The 17,931-nt window shown below is 37.4% G+C and overlaps 1 protein-coding gene across 1 annotated transcript; it reads left to right on the top strand.

Moving 5' to 3' along the window:
- Window positions 1-555: 555 nt before the first annotated feature.
- Window positions 556-2,136, top strand: LOC128664587 (E3 ubiquitin/ISG15 ligase TRIM25-like). The gene has a single exon (XM_053719404.1). It carries the CDS (start codon window positions 556-558, stop codon window positions 2,134-2,136), a length of 1,581 nt encoding a protein of 526 aa, XP_053575379.1.
- The last annotated feature ends 15,795 nt before the right edge of the window (window positions 2,137-17,931 follow it).

The following is a 17,931-nucleotide window of genomic DNA, read 5'->3' as shown; positions in this document are numbered from 1 at the left end:
TGCGCAGTGGTGTATTGGGGCTGTTCGGTTTCCGGATGCGGCAGAGCGTCTTCACTGAGGGGTATGATGGTGGCACATAAAGAGGTGGTAAATTAGTTAATCTCTGTAAGTCTGAGGACGGGCTAAAGCCCGAAAATGTTCACTAATGTACTGTTTATAAGTAAATACTTTGCTTGTTTGAAACACGCCAGTGAGTGCTTGCTTCATTTGGAAAGTGTACTATTGTTTGGCAATGGCACCCTGGGAGTTGGCTTAATGTGCGTGTGCTGGGTTCCTGGACTCCGTTTATATATATATATATATATATATATATATATATATATATATATATATATATATATATATATATATATATATATATATATATATATATATATATACATACATACACACACACACACACACAAATGCACAGATACATAGCTTATTTATTTTTTACAAATGGATCAAACAGGGTTAACAATAAGTAATCTAATACACCAGTGAAATCATAACCACACCCTGTACTGTTTAAGAAGAGACATTCAGTTTGATTTCTTCTTTCTATATTCAAGTATGGCGTCTGCTGATCTGAGAGAGGAGCTAACCTGCCCCATCTGCCTGAGCATTTATACAGATCCTGTAACTCTCAGCTGTGGCCATAACTTCTGCCTGATATGTATTGAGAGTGTGCTGGATACTCTGGAGAGGTCTGGGGTTTATACCTGTCCTGAGTGCAGAGAAACGTTTACTAAGAAACCTAAACTGCAGAGGAACATAGCGCTGTATAATGTAATGAAGCATTTACAGATTACTCAGTCAGAGCAAAAAGACACTGGGATCTTCTGCACTTACTGTATTCACTCACCTGTACCTGCTGCTAAATCATGTCTGCATTGTGAGGCTTCTCTGTGTGATGCCCACCTGAGGGTACACAGCAATTCTGAGGAACACGTCTTAACTGAAGCCACCACTTCCTGGGGTAACAGAAAATGCTCCAAACATAAGGAGCTACTGAAATATTACTGCACTGAGGATGCTGCCTGTATCTGTGCGTCCTGCTCCCTGGCCGGAGTGCACAAGGGACACCAGATGGAGCTGCTGAATGAGGCTTCTGAGAAGAAGAAAACGAAACTGAGAAATGTTTTGCAGAAACTGACCACAAAGAGAGAGAAGACTGAGAAAAGAGTCCAGAGTTTGCAGGAGCACAGGAGAGGGGTGCAAGAGAAAGCAGCTGGTGTAACAGAGCGACTCACTGCCCTGATTAGGGACATGAGGAAACAGCTAGAAGACCTAGCGAAGCGAGTCCTGGCTGAGATCACCCGGCAGCAGGAGCATCTTTTAATCCCAATCTCTGATCTAATCCAGCAGCTACAAAAAGAGAAGGATGAGCTGTCCAGGAAGATGTGTCACATTGAGGAGCTGTGCAATATGACTGACCCATTAACTGTCCTACAAGAACAGGAATCACACAGAGATGACTTTTGTGGTGCTGAGGAGAAAATGAGGCCACACAGAGAGATAATAAACAGGTCCCTGCTGGGGAGGGATTTGGATGAGGGTCTTATCTCAGTGACCCTATACACAGGTTTAGCTGATATTGTGATTGATGTAAAGAAAGGGCTCTATATGCAGGTGACAGACATATTACTTGATATAAACACAGCAGATAATAATGTTATTGTATCAGATGATCTGATAAATGCATCTTTTTCAGATATAGATCAGCAGCGACCAGTAACACACGAGAGATTTATAGATTATTGTCAGGTATTAAGCACCAGGAGCTTTTCCTCAGGACGACATTACTGGGAAGTGCAGACCAGTGAGTCAGGGAAATGGTGTATAGGGGTTTGTTATACCAATATGGACAGGGGAGGAGATGAGTCTGGGATAGGAAATAATAGCAAGTCCTGGGGTTTGTGGGGTTATAATAAAGATCTTTATGTGATACATAACACAGTAGGCACCTCATTACCTCACCCTCTATCATGTGACAAAATAGGAATACTGCTGGACTATGAGGCTGGGCGCCTGACCTTTTATGAGCTGTGTGACCCGATCAGACACTTACACACCGTCACTATTACCTTCACTGAGCCTCTTTATGCTGCATTCTGGGTAGAAGATGGTGCCAGTGTGAGAATCATGCGCTAGATACACTGACCATAATAATAATGCTGCTGCCTGTGAGCCAGTGATGTTTGTGTATTGTGCAATGTGCACATTGTGTATGAACTGGGGATGAAATAAAATATTTAGGTATGAAAGTCTGGTCTTATATATATATATATATATATATATATATATATATATATAACAGTGACGTGCAGTGATGTCAGAGGCTGGTGAGGCAGTGGCTAGGGTACGCCTTCATTCTTTAGATATCCTTTGTTGAAGAAATAGCAATGCACATGGGTGAGCCAATCACATGAGGTATCTATGTGCAGCCACCAATCAGCAGCTACTGAGCATATTTAGATACGATTTTCAACAAAGGATATGAAAAGAATGAAGACAATTAGATATTAGATGTAAATTGAAAAGTTATTTAAAATTGCATGCTCTTTCTAAATCATGCAAGAAAACATATGGGTTACATGTCCCTTTAAATGGTGTCTTGGAAAACTGGTCAAGTTAGTAAACATCTGATTTTAGTCTAAATGATTGTAACAGAAACTCTTGCCAGATAACAAAATGCTTGCTCTGATTATGAGATCTAGAAATCCATGCCCATTAAAATATATGTTTAAAACATACTTTTTACTTTAATGCTGCAAATTATGATTATAGATTCTTTCATTATTCAGTAAATATAAAAATGTCTTGATCCAGTGGCGGCTGGTGAAATTTAAAGATTGTGGGGCACTTGACTCCACCCCTTTAAATAAAGCCACACCAACAGATGGCACTACCAATTCATTAATTAAATAAATAAAAGGTAGACAGAAACACATACTCAGAGGGTTAGAGAAAGAGAAAGAGAAAGAGAAAGAGAGAAAGAAAGAAAGAAAGAAAGAGAAAGAGAAAGAGAAAGAGAGAAAGAAAGAAAGAAAGAAAGAAAGAAAGAAAGAAAGACAATCATACACACAGAGGGTGAGAAAGAGAGAAAGAGAGAAAGAGAGAGAGAGAAAGAAAGACAATCATACACACAGAGGGTGAGAAAGAGAGAAAGAGAGAGAGAGAGAGAAAGACAATCATACACACAGAGGGTGAGAAAGAGAGAGAGAGAGAAAGAGAATCATACACACAGAGGGTGAGAAAGAGAGAGAGAGAGAGAGAAAGAGAATCATACACACAGAGGGTGAGAAAGAGAGAGAGAGAGAAAGAGAATCATACACACAGAGGGTGAGAAAGAGAGAGAGAGAAAAAGAGAATCATACACACAGAGGGTGAGAAAGAGAGAAAAAAGAGAGAAAAAAGAGAGAAAAAAGAGAGAAAAAAGAGAGAAAAAAGAGAGAAAAAAGAGAGAAAAAAGAGAGAAAAAAGAAGAGAAAAAAGAAGAGAAAAAAAAGAAGAGAGAAAAAAAGAGAGAAAAAAAGAGAGAAAAAAAGAGAGAAAAAAAAGAGAGAAAAAAAGAGAGAAAAAAAAGAAAGAGAAAAAAGAAAGAGAAAAAAGAAAGAGAAAAAAGAAAGAGAAAAGAGAAAGAGAAAAAAGAAAGAGAAAAAAGAAAGAGAAAAAAGAAAGAGAAAGAGAGAAAGAGAAAGAGAGAAAGAGAAAGAGAGAGAGAGAAAGAGAAAGAGAGAAAGAGAAAGAGAGAAAGAGAAAGAGAGAAAGAGAAAGAGAGAGAGAGAAAGAGAGAAAGAGAAAGAGAAAGAGAGAAAGAGAAAGAGAGAAAGAGAAAGAGAGAAAGAGAAAGAGAGAAAGAGAAAGAGAAAGAGAAAGAGAGAAAGAGAAAGAGAAAGAGAAAGAGAAAGAGAAAGAGAAAGAGAGAGAGAAAGAGAGAGAGAGAGAGAGAGAGAGAGAGAGAGAGAGAGAGAGAGAGAGAGAGAGAGAGAGAGAGAGAGAGACACAATCATACACAGAGGGTTAGAGAGAGAGACAGAGAGAGACACACACACAATCACACACAGAGGGTTAGAGAAAGAGAGAGAGACACAATTAAACACAGAGGGTTAGAGAGACACATAATGGATGAGAGAGTGAGAGGGGGAGGAAGAGAGACAGAGAGAGAAAGAGACCATGGGGGAGAACAACACATAAGGAGAGAGACAGAGAGAGAGAGAGAGAGAGAGAGAGAGAGAGAGAGAGAGAGAGAGAGAGAGACACAGACACACACACAAGGGGGGGGGGGAGAGACCACTGCATTTTTAAGTAATATAACAGCAGAGCTACAGAGAGTTCAGAAAGTGAAGGCAAGCTGTTAAGTTAGTGGGTGTAAAGGTTGAGGAAACAAAATACAAAAACAATCCTTCAACTGCTGTTAAGGAGTAAAAACACAAAAAACACTAAATCACATTCATTAAATTATAATTTTCACTAACAGAATCCCTTTCAGTGAAATCTAAGGTTGTAGAACTTACTAAGATGTGGCTTAAACACTGCTCATTGACTGCATCTCTTCCTGATCTGCCTCTGTCTGTATTAAGGAAGTGACAGTGGCACATTCCACTGCACTTAGAGGGGAAGAACAGAACTCTCTTTTTCACTTTAGCAAAAGCTGGCAGCTTCACAGCACAGCAGCAAAATAAATGAAAGTTGTTTTTTTTCGTTTTTGTTTTGTTTTATATGATTTAACATCCAGCCCCAACCATAAGTTCCACTGACTAATGCCTCTCACTAGATTGGGTCAGCCCAAATAGGACTGCCTCAAATAAGCAATTATGGGACATGCAATGAGCTTAACCACTTTAATACAGTAGGTGGTGCAGCATGTTGTGTAATAGTGGGCAGACCTGCTTGTGCCTCTCCATTGCACAACATGTAGCTGTGAAAAAAAAATGCTGGGGAAAAAAAATTGCAATTTTTTTTTTTTTTTTAAAGCCAATAAAATAATATATATTTTTGCCCATATGAGAGGTGAAGCACTGCCTCACCTGCCTCTAGTGACTGAACATCACTGACACACACATATACACATATACACTCTGCTAATCCGCATCTCCAGACCAAAGAAAAAAAATGGAAGAACAACTTTATTAAGAAGAGAAAAATGTTTTAAAATCCTTTGCAAGTAAAAACATGAAAATTCAGTTACATGCCTGCAACTGAATGTAACAACAGCAGCCAAACATGTTTTGGGCCTAGTGTCAGCCCTTGCTCACTGGCATAACTAGTGCTGTGTCTAAGAGCTCTATTTGAAGGCATAGTTCATTAACAATTACATGCACCTGTTACACAGATTAACCCATGACTTTCTTTTTAGTCATAGTAAGGATCTCTTCCTTTTTGCCATATCAAGGCCACAAGAAATTCATTATAAACGAAAAAGATTCATATGAATATATATAAGAACTATCATTAAAGCAGAATATACATAGGATATTACCATCACTTAAAAAATATGAATAAATATTTCAAAGTATAAAATATATCAAAAAATACAAGTTCTTTCAATATTAAACTATCATATAGACTTTTAGTAGAATAGATCAACATCCATTATTGAATTTAGACCAAAGGGGTGCTTTGTCTTAAGACTGAAAATCCGAAACACTTCCCTTTGGGCTAAAAGTCTCTCTCTGTCTCCACCCCTCCTATGTCTAGGGACATGGTCTATACCCTGTACTGTTAGAAGAGAATCATTTGAATTGTGTTCCTGCCTAAAATGTTTAGCTATTGGTGTGGTACTATTTGGATTACCAATATCTCTTAGATGTTGAAGAAACCTATCTTGTAGGGCACGTTTTGTGCGCCCTACCTACTGTTTCTTGCAGCCTTGGCATGTTAATAAATAAATGACATAAGTATTGCAAGAAATACTAAAGCGTATATCAAACTCCCTATTAGTGGTACTGGATACAAATTTAGGTCCCTGTTGTATATGTGTGCAAGTTTTGCAGATGTTTCCTTGACATTTAATACAACCTATTCTTCTCCTTTTTTTGTTAAACGGTAACATAGAAGGAGCTAATAGGCTTCCTAAGGTATTAGCTCTTCGGGCTGAGAAATTACACCCTTCGCTAATAATTTTGTTTAGTTTGTCATCACTTTTTAAAATTGGCAAGCAATCACGAATAATGCCACAAATTCTCTTGTAATCTTTACTATAGTTTGTTACAAAGTAAGGTTTATTATTGTTTCTCTTTTTCTGTTTCTTTCAGTTACATTTAGTCACAAATAAATCCTCTCTCTTCAATTTATCTACTTTAGTTTTAATTTCTGCCAATAGTTTAGTATCATAACCTCGCGCTTCCAATCTCTGGCTGGTATTGGATACATGTAGTTAATATTTGTCTTCTGTGGTACAATTTCTTTTAGTTCTTTTGACCATAAGGTATAGAATTGATGGTGTGCTTAGGGTGACAAGAAGAAGAATGAAGAATAGTGTTTCCTGCTGTACTCTTTCTATAGAATTCTATCTCCAAAGAATGCGTGTCTGTGTGAGATGGGAGTGTGAAGTCCAGAAAGTTAAGACTGTCCACACTATCTGTCATAGTGAACTCCAAATTTAAATTGTTGCTATTTGCATGGTGAAGGAACTGGTGGACCAAAGAACTGTCCCCATCCCACACAAACAGCAAGTCATTGATATATCTACCAAAGTAAACAATGTTTTCACGAAAGGGATTAGTATCTCCAAAAAACATGGCACAGCTCCCAGTACCTCATATACAAATTAAACAACTAGAAAGACTAATTGTATAAGGAATACAACAGGATTCACAGCAGAGATTGCCACAAATTATATATCATATGAACTCCAAATAATGGATTCAGATAAAGATTACACTATATATTAAAAAGTTCCATAACATTCACATACCTTTAAATCTTTATTAATGCAACTAGGAACCAACATTCACACAGTAGTAGCGGAGATAAAATTTAAAAACACTTAAACCCAGTCATGAATAATTGTTATGGTGCATATAAATATATAGATCAACATGGGCCCACTTGTAAATATCTAAAGTAAGCTAAGCCCTTACAATCCGAGGGCTGATTAACTTTTAACTATTAGTCTTAAGTAGGCGCCATGAATCACCAGCTATTAGCAAGAAATTTCTAGTTTTGACAAGGGTAAGCAAGTTAAAAACGGCAGACAGGAGAGACGGAGCTGCTCCTGCTGGACCCCTGAAGCGCGTTTCACAGAACGCTCCCTCTGAGGAAGCGTACTTTAGATATTTACAAGTGGGCCCATGTTGATCTATATATTTATATGCACCATAACAATTATTCATGACTGGGTTTAAGTGTTTTTAAATTTTCTCTCCGCTACTTCTGTGTGAATGTTGGTTCCAAGTTGCATTAATAAAGATTTAAAGGTATGAATGTTATTGAACTTTTTAATATATAGTGTAATCTTTATCTGAATCCATTATTTGGAGTTCATATGATATATAATTTGTGGCAATCTCTGCTGTGAATCCCATTGTATTCCTTATACAATTAGTCTTTCTAGTTGTTTAGTTCTGTTTACTGAGATCCCACATCAGATACTGATCCCATTTGATAAGATTTATTATAACATATATACACCTAATATATGTATTGTAATACAAATATGGGGACCATATCTGTTATTACCTAACTCCAACTATCCCCCCCACTACCTCTACTCATATACAAATTAGCATATGAAGGTGCAAATTTGGCACCCATGTCTGTGCCACGTTTCTGGAGATAGTACTTGCCCTCAAACATAAAAAAATTGTGAGTAAGTAAATATTCAACAGCTGTGTACAAAAATTGAATGGTGAAAAAATCATATGTTGTAAAATTTGTGAGAAAAAACATCAACGCTTCCAATCCCTTGTCATGAGGGATGGAAGTATAAAGTGATGTCACATCCATTGTGACTAACCTAGAATTATCACACCAGGTTATATGTTCAACCTGTTCAATAAGTGCAGTAGTGTCTCAAATAGCCATATAGGTTAGTAACTATGGGCTGTAAAAAAGTGTTGACTAGATTTGATAGTCTCTCATTAAGAGAGCCAATACCAGCTACAATTGAGAGATTTATAGATTATTGTCAGGTATTAAGCACCAGGAGATTTTCCTCAGGACGACATTTCTGGGAAGTGCAGACCAGTGAGTCAGGGGAATGGTGTGTAGGGGTTTGTTATACCAGTATGGACAGGGGAGGAGGTGAGTCTGGGATAGGAAATAATAATAAAGTCCTGGGGTTTGTGGGGTTATAATAAAGATCTTTATGTGATAAATAACACAGTAGGCACCTCATTACCTCACCCTCTGTCATGTGACAAAGTAGGAATACTGCTGGACTATGAGGCTGGGTGCCTGACCTTTTATGAGCTGTGTGACCCGATCAGACACTTACACACCGTCACTATTACCTTCACTGAGCCTCTTTATGCTGCATTCTGGGTAGAAGATGGTGCCAGTGTGAGAATCATGCGATATATACACTGACCATAATAATAATGCTGCTGACTGTGAGCCAGTGATGCTTGTCTATTGTGCATATTGTGTATGAACTGGGGATGAAATAAAATATTTAGGTATGAGAGTCTGGTCTCCTTATAGTATATATATATATATATATATATATATATATATATATATATATATATATATATATATATATATATATATATATATATATATATATATATATGGCACCTACATATGAGCAGTACAGAGAGGGGATCACACAGTAGTTAAAAAAGTAGTCACATAATAAAAAAAATAACATTGTTTTATAATGTGCAGGTTATTAACATATGAATGTTACACACTTTACAAACAAATATAAAAAAAACAAAATAAACATTTTACAAAAACACCATGTTACATAAGTAGGTACTTACAAATTGCTTTGTCTGAGCCTGTCCTGATAATGTGCAGTCAGGGGTCACCAGGCAATAGACACCCAGCACTGTCTGAGCCTGACCTGATAATGTGCAGTCAGGGGGTCACCATGCAATAGACACCCAGCACTGTCTGAGCCTGACCTGATATTGTGCAGTTAGGGGGTCACCATACAATAGACACAAAGCACTTTTTGAACCTGTCCTGATAATGTGCAGTCAGGGGTCACCATGCAAATGCAATAGATATCCAGCACTGTCTGAGCCTGTCCTGATAATGTGCAGTCAGGGGCTCATCATGCAATAGGTACTGAGCAATATCTGAGCCTGTCCTGATAATGTGCACTAAATGGATATTTACAGAGTGTTAGAAAAGCACTGTAAACGCACTATACTGAGCGTGTTATATTGAAGTATTTGAAAAACTTAATAAATAATATTTATTATTATTGATCAATGACACTCACTGGGTAACAAGAGTGACTATAATTGTTCAGTATTAAGTCTGATTGCTAAATTGTTTTAGATGATGTATATGGCGAATACACTCAGTCTTACTGCACAAATAAGACACCATGGTTACAATATTAGCATTTAGTAACATAAAATAAAATCTACAAATTGGTAACAAAGATAATTACAAATTATTACATCTAGTGAAACTATATTTACATAATGTTATAGGACCAAAAGTAGATTAGATGCAGCTACAGACTACCAATGTGATAAAAAGTAAACTGTTAATTCAGTAACTATTAGGGGATACTAGATAACCTACATAACTATACAAGGTTAACCGTTCTATTAATTCATTTGCAGATTATTTATTTTATCACAATTCTCTTTTAAAAATTTGATTAAAATCACATTTCTTTTAAAGCCAGTAATAAAGTTACTTAATTACCAATCAGATAGTATCATCATTTCTGTTAGTAAATTTAGCTAAATAGCACAATGCACAGTTACAGAGTCTGTATGCTTATACTATAGTAATAATATCTGAATTCTATGGGCACAATATATTTCCATCCGCTACACCAGGGGCAAGATTAACTAATATACATTTATCTTAGCTTCAATGTAGGTGTGCCCAATAAATTACTATGCCCACATTAAAAGGGCAATTTTCCCAAAAATGTTCTCCCGTTTAAATTGTTCACATCGATCCATTTTAGTAGCACCTTCACCATTATTTGGGCATTTGAAATAGTTGATTTAGCCTGTGGTGTCCCCACCTATACTGAAAGTTTCTAGGCTATTGAGAAGCCTAAGTAATAACTGCCAGCAGAATAAATTACACCCCCAGTGGGGTGCAGTATAATTAAAAGGGACAGTAAAGTCAAAATTAAACTTAAATGGATTGGATGGAGCATGGCATTTTAAACAACTTTCCAATTTATTTCTGTTATTAATTTTGCTTAGTTCTCTTGTTTTACTTTGTTAAAGAGTAATCATAGGTGAGCTCAGGAGCATGCACGTGTCTTTAACTATCTGGTAGCCGTGTTTGCAACAATATTTATGGCAAAGTTATACATAATTGCAAACACTGCTGCCATAAATTGCTACAGACACTCGATGGCGGCAGAGTTTGCAACTATATATATATAACGTTGCAAACACTGTTGCCAGATGGCTCTCAACACGTGCATGCTCCTAAACTCTACTAGGTGTACTGTTTAACAAAGAATACCGTGAGAACTAAGCAAACTTGATAACAGAATAAAATTGAAAAGTTGATTACTATTGCATAATCTACCGAAAATATGAACGTTTCATTTTGACTTCAATGTCCCTTTAAGTAATAAAATGTTAATTTTCCATTGTTCTCTCTAAGTATTGAGCTTAGGTTTACAAATATAAGATAATGAAGCAAGTATGTGTATACAAAGTGATAACATAATGAGATGATATTACCTGCAGGCTCAATCCATTTCAATATTTTGTGGTTTAAAAGCACAACAAGTTTTCTCAAAGCCGGCGTTAGCCGCAGAAAAGTGAGCAGAGAGCAAAATGTAGCTCCACATCCCACTGTAATACCAGCACTGCTTACGGTAGTGGTGAGCTGGCTAAACATGCTTGTGCATGATTTCCCCATAGGAATCAATGGGGCTGAGCCGGCTGAAAAAAACCTGCAAAAAAGCAGCGTTCAGCTCCTAACGCAGCCCCATTGATTCCTATGGGGAAAGAACATTTATGTCTACACCTAACACCCTAACATAAACCCTGAGTCTAAACACCCCTTACACTTATTAACTCCTAATCTGCTATCGCTGACAACGCCGCCACCTACATTATACCTATGAACCCCTAATCTGCTGCCCCTAACATCGCCGACACCTACATTATATTTATTAACCCCTAATCTGCCGCCCCAACGTCGCCGCCACTATAATAAAGTTATTAACCCCTAAACCTAATTCTAACCCTAACCCCCCCTAACTTAAATATTATTTTAAAAATCTAAATAAAATTACTACAATTAACTAAATTATTCTTATTTAAAACTAAATACTTACCTATAAAATAAACCCTAAGATAGCTACAATATAACTAATAGTTACATTGTATCTATTTTAGGATTTATTTTTATTTTACAGGCAAGTTTGTATTTATTTTTTTATTTTTTATTTTTTTATTTTCATTTTAAATATTTTTATTGAGGTAATGGTATGGCATACAAACAAGGGAATGTAGCAGTATACAATAGAGTTCAACAATTGTTTGTGACAAAATACATTGTATGAATTATATATATGAATCACATCTGTGGTAAACCTTAATCGCTACCTCTATCATACAAAGCAAGTAATATATACACCATTGCTGCAAAAAGAAATAATAAAAAAAACAATTCAGCAACATGCCAACAGAAAATTTAAACCTTCATAACCATCTAGGAGGCCACTCTTGGACCTCATTGCAAAAAACAGTAAACAGCAGTAGCAGAAGGATATGGTAGGAAGCCACTTGTGGACTTCCCAAACTGAACCTCAGGTCTGATGTCCTATATATGTGTTATTTAGGGAAGAAATGTAAATTTATTTTTGTTAAAATTGGTTTACCATAGGATTCTAAAGTTTAAGGGTATGTAATAACTCATGCCATTGGTGATATTCCAGTGCCTTAACATTTAAAAGAAAAAGGGATTTGACAGAAGTACCTATGTCTTAGAGTATATAGGACTAGGCTCACAAGTTCAACCATTCGTATAGGTCATGGTGGTAATCAACGGTTAATGCATACATCTGTGTATCACACGTCATAGGTTATCAAGTGATAAGCTCTGGCTATTAATTTAGTACAGCACTCCATTCTATTTTGGCTAGATAGTCCCCTATGGATTGTGCAGCATAGGTTTAGTGTATAAATAGAGATAGTTAACAAGAGCAAGGTAGAGAAGCAACATAACTGCACACCCTTTTTAGCTATATGGTAAAAGTATCACTCAAAAATGAAACCCCAGCACATTTCTCGCCAATGTTAAGATCTCGCCATCCCGGCCGCAGACAGCAAGACCCCAAGTTATAATAATGAAGGAGTACACACCAAGTAAGGAGTGAAACTCAATTTCTAGCTTCAAGTATAATAAGTGTGCCACTATGCTTACTTTGCCTCTTCTCAATCTAGTGGGTATAGTAAAATGAGCAATTTTACTGCTATTACTGTAACAAGCAGAGGGCATGATATGTAGGGGATAGCTACAGTTTTCTAGTCTCCTATACACATTAATTCACTCATGTACATGAACAATGAAAAAATATAGGTGTTGTGAGCACCAAAACACATAGGACACAGCTGGTAAGGAAGTAATGTGTGCTAATCCTGTAGGTGTATATTGGGTAAATATTTATCTTCCATAATTGTAGCCATCCTGCAGCCATACGTACAGGAAGCTAATTGTAAAATAGCAGGGACATAGATAATACGCAGATATATTATAGACATTGTGCGCAGCAAAACATAATAAAGTGCAACCTAACCACACATGCTACTAGATAAATACAAATTGATGCTCAAATAAAGTCCAGTGTATATTCATAAACGTCAGTAGAGATTAAGCTATCTTTCCTTATGGGGGACTTTACAAACATAGAACTCACCATCCCCATCCATATGTATCATGGTATCTAGCCCACACCTGTTTTAATGCAAAAGAGTCCATACAATAGATGTATATAATCTTGGTAAGCGAGAGCCCATACAATTAACCACCACCTGATAGCCCCCACAAGACAGGCAAGCGTGCCCAGGGCTGCAATGGATGACCTCTTTTTACCGTCCCACATCGACACTTCTAGCTGCTGGATCTTAGTGTTATATTGAACGGCTGTGTGCTGATCCCCTTGACCGTTCAGAAAGTAGCAGTCCAAAGCTGTCCCAGGATCCGTGTACGGGACAGAAGGAGAGTGGATAAGCCAAGGTAGGATTGGTGCGTCGGTCTCTATTCTGCGGTCTAGGCAGGTTACTGTGTATGATCCGTTTGGAGGACAATTGCTTGTAAGGGGAATACCAGGTTGCCATACTGTAGCCGCTCCCCTGCTCCTATCACCAGACTCGTGCAGAGAATTCTCCAAGCTATCGGCATAAAAGGTGCCGCTCTGAGTTGCTGTCATGATCCCAAGCAGCGTCTAAGGTATTCCCAAGGCGTAGGAAATGTTCATCCAGAAGATCTTTAAGTTGGTTATGTAATGTGACATAATTAGATTCCATTTGTTAATTAGAAGTGAATCTTCCCTTCAGGGTGTTTTGCACCAGTACTCTCTGTGTACTTAGCACTCAGCACTGTGTGCTGCGTAATGACAGGGCCCCAGTGTGCCCTGCCGGGGGGGGGGTAAATTAAAGGCCTCAACCTTAAAAACTGCTCCGGGTGCTCACAGTTGTCTCTATCACCTTAGTTTTGGCCCATCCAACGTAGAAACTTTTATGTATCAAGAACCTGGGCATGTAGTAGAGAGATGAGCCGTCTGGGCTGTTATATTAGTCAAAATAGGTAGATTGCTGGAGCAGAGTGGTGATGTGCGACCTATCATGGCTGCCACCCGGAAGTTCCCCCGTTTGTATTTATTTTAACTAGGTAGAATAGTTATTAAATAGTTATTAACTATTTAATAGCTACCTAGCTAAAATAAATAAAAATTTACCTGTAAAATAAAACCTGACCTAAATTACAATTACACCTAACACTACACTATAATTAAATAAATTAACTAAATTAAATTACAATTAAATAAAATAAACAAAAGTACAACCCCCCCCCCACTAGATTACAGAAAATTAAAAAAATTACAATAATTTTAAACTAATTACACCTAATCTAATCCCCCTAATAAAATAAAAAAGACCCCCAAACTAAAAAAAGACCTACCCTATACTAAATTACAAATAGCCAGGGCCTTTTGCTGGGTATTGCCCCAAAGTAATCAGCTCTTTTACCTGTAAAAAAAAAAAAAAAAAAAAAAAAAAAAAAAAAAAAAAGTACAATACCCCCCCCCAACATTACAACCCACCACCCACACACCCAACCCTACTCTAAAACCCACCCAATACCCCCTTAATAAAACATAACACTAACCCCTTGAAGATCACCCTACCTTGAGACGTCTTCACCCAACCGGGCCGAAGTCCTCAACGAAGCCGGGTGAAGTGGTTCTCCAGATGGGCAGAAGTCTTCATCGAATCCGGGCAGAAGAGGTCCTCCAGACGGGCAGAAGTCTTCATCCAGATGGCATCTTCTATCTTCATCCATCCGGCGCAGAGCGGGTCCATCTTCAAGCCATCCGACGCAGAGCATCCTCTTCAAACGACGTCCAACTGAAGAATGAAGGTTCCTTTAAATGACGTCATCCAAGATAGAATTCTATCAGCCAATCGGAATTAAGGTAGAAAAAATCTGATTGGCTGATCCAATCAGCCAATAGGATTGAAGTTCAATCCTATTGGCTGATCCAATCAGCCAATAGGATTGAGCTGGCATTTTATTGGCTGATTGGATCAGCCAATAGAATGCAAGCTCAATCCTATTGGCTGATTGCATCAGCCAATAGGATTTTTTCTACCTTAATTCCGATTGGCTGATAAAATTCTATCAGCCAATCGGAATTAAAGGGACGCCATCTTGGATGACATCATTTAAAAGAACCTTCATTCTTCAGTTGGACGTCGTTTGAAGAGGATGCTCCGCGTCGGATGGCTTGAAGATGGACCCGCTCCGCGCCGGATGGATGAAGATAGAAGATGCCGTCTGGATGAAGACTTCTGCCCATCTGGAGGACCTCTTCTTCCCAGATTCGATGAAGACTTCTGCCCGTCTGGAGGACCACTTCGCAAAGCTTCGTTGAGGACTTCGGCCCGGTTGGGTGAAGACGTCTCAAGGTAAAGTGATCTTCAAGGAGTTAGTGTTAGGTTTTATTAAGGGGGTATTGGGTGGGTTTTAGAGCAGGGTTGGGTGTGTGGGTTGTAATGTTGGGGGGTATTGTACTTTTTTTTTTTTACAGGTAAAAGAGCTGATTACTTTGGGGCAATGCCCCGCAATAAAGCCCTTTTAAGGGCTATTTGTAATTTAGTATAGGGTAGGGCTTTTTTTTATTTTGGGGGGCTTTTTTATTTTATTAAGGGGATTAGATTAGTTGTAATTAGTTTAAAATTCTTGTAATTTTTTTTATTTTCTGTAATTTAGTGTGTGTTTTTTGTACTTTATTTTATTGTAATTAATTTAATTTAGTTAATTTATTTAATTATAGTGTAGCGTTAGGTGTAATTGTAATTTAGGTTAGGTTTTATTTTACAGGTAAATTTGTATTTATTTTAGCTAGGTAGCTATTAAATAGTTAATAACTATTTAATAACTATTCTACCTAGTTAAAATAAATACAAAGTTGCCTGTAAAATAAAAATAAATACAATGTAATTATTAGTTATATTGTAGCTATTTTAGGGTTTATTTTATAGGTAAGTATTTAGTTTTAAATAGGAATAATTTAGGTAATGATAGTTATTTTTATTTAAATAATATTTAAGTTAGGGGGGTGTTAGGGTTAGACTTAGGTTTAGGGGTTAATACATTAAATATAGTGGCGGCAACGTTGGGGGCGGCAGATTAGGGGTTAATAAATGTAGGTAGGTGTTGGCGATGTTAGGGACGGCAGATTAGAAGTTAATATTTAACTAGTGTTTGCGAGGTGGGAGTGCGGAGGCTTAGGGGTTAATATATTTATTAAAGTGACGGCGATGTCCGGTTCTGCAGATTAGGGGTTAAAATTTTTATTTTAGTGTTTGCAATGTAGGGGGGCCTCAGTTTAGGGGTTAATAGGTAGTTTATGAATGCTAGTGAACTTTTTAGCACTTTAGTTAAGAGTTTTATGCTACAGCTTTGTAGCGTAAAACCCTTGACAGGAGAAGGTGTACCGCTCACTTTTAGGAAGACTCGTAATACTGGTGTTAGGAAAATCCCATTGAAAAGATAGGATAAGCAATTGACATAAGTGGATTTGCGGTATTTTTGAGTCACGAAAAAAAAGTGAGCGGTACACCTGTACCTGCCAGACTCGTAATGCCAGCGGGCGTTAAAAAGCAGTGTTGGGACCTCTCAACGCTGCTTTTTAAGGCTAACGCCAAACTCGTAATCTAGCCGAATGAGAATTAAGTGTATTATCTATTGAGTAATTTGTATACTTTCTGCAGGTAAGAATAAAAAAAAAAAACTTACTTATACTAGATGGTTAAAACACATCAAATGAATATACTAACATACACCTAGATTACAAGTTTTGCGCTATAGAGGGTGGAAAACAAACGCAACAAAAGTTACGTTATTTCACCCCCATAGTGCTGCCAATACAAGTTTCTAAAAAGCCTCCTTGTAGGTGCGATATGGTGGCGATGAGCTCCATACCGCACAAAATACAAGGGCTGCTTTGATGTGCTCGTGCACTCTTTCCACATAGACATCAATGGGTAGAAGGTGTTAGAAAAAAAACACCTGAAGCGCGGAATGAAAATCTCTATAACGCAACCCCATTGATGTCTATGGGGAATAAAAAGTTACGTTTAAACCTAACACTCTGACCTAAACCCCTAGTCTAAACACCCCTAATCCCCACTCCAGACATTGTCGACACCTAAATAAAGTTATTAACCCCTAATCTGCCGCTCCCGACATCGCCACCCCTAATAAAAGTTATTAACCCCTATTCCGCCACTCCCCAACATCGCTGCCACTATAATAAAGTTATTAACACCAATCCCCCGCACCCCAACATTGCTGCCACTATAATAATGCTGTTAACCCCTATTCTGCCGCTCCCTGAAACTGTCACCACTAAATAAAGTTATTAACCCCTAAACCTCTGTCCTCCCACATCAACATCACTATAAAAAAAACTATTAACCCCCTAAACCGCCAGCCCCCCACATCGTAAAAAACTAAATTAAACTATTAACCCCTAAACCTATCACCCCCTAACATTATATTAAAATTACAATATCCCTATCTTAAAATAAATTAAAACTTACCTGTGAAATTAAAAAAAAAATAAGTTTAAACTATAAATTAACCTAACATAACTATTATATTAAACTATTATACTAAAATTAAAATAACTACCAATTAAAAAAAACTAATTACACATTAAAAACACCTAACACTAATTCACTCAGGGTCTCACTACAAATTTTGGGGCCCCTGATTAAACCATTGATTGGGCCCCCCCCCTGCAATTTTTGGTCAAGTAAGTGACTAAACTGTGTTGACATACATATGGAGACACACACACAGTGACGTGCACTCATTGGAGGCAGGTGAGGCAGTGCCACCCCTGGCCAATCTAGGTATTACAGCCTTTTTTTATATAAAAATAAAAAAAATAAAAAATAAAATCTTTTTTTTTTTTTCCATTTTTTTTTTAAATAAAAAGGTGACCCCCCTACCCCCCCCACCCCTCCACCAAAATCAGTACTTTATTATTTTGATGTGTTAAAAAAAAAACGTAACAGAAATACATTGACATTCATATTGCGC

This window comes from Bombina bombina, chromosome 6, assembly GCF_027579735.1.
Source record: "Bombina bombina isolate aBomBom1 chromosome 6, aBomBom1.pri, whole genome shotgun sequence".
Taxonomy (NCBI): domain Eukaryota; kingdom Metazoa; phylum Chordata; class Amphibia; order Anura; family Bombinatoridae; genus Bombina; species Bombina bombina.
Note: the sequence above shows the minus strand (reverse complement) of the source record. Positions and strands in the feature narration are given on the sequence as shown.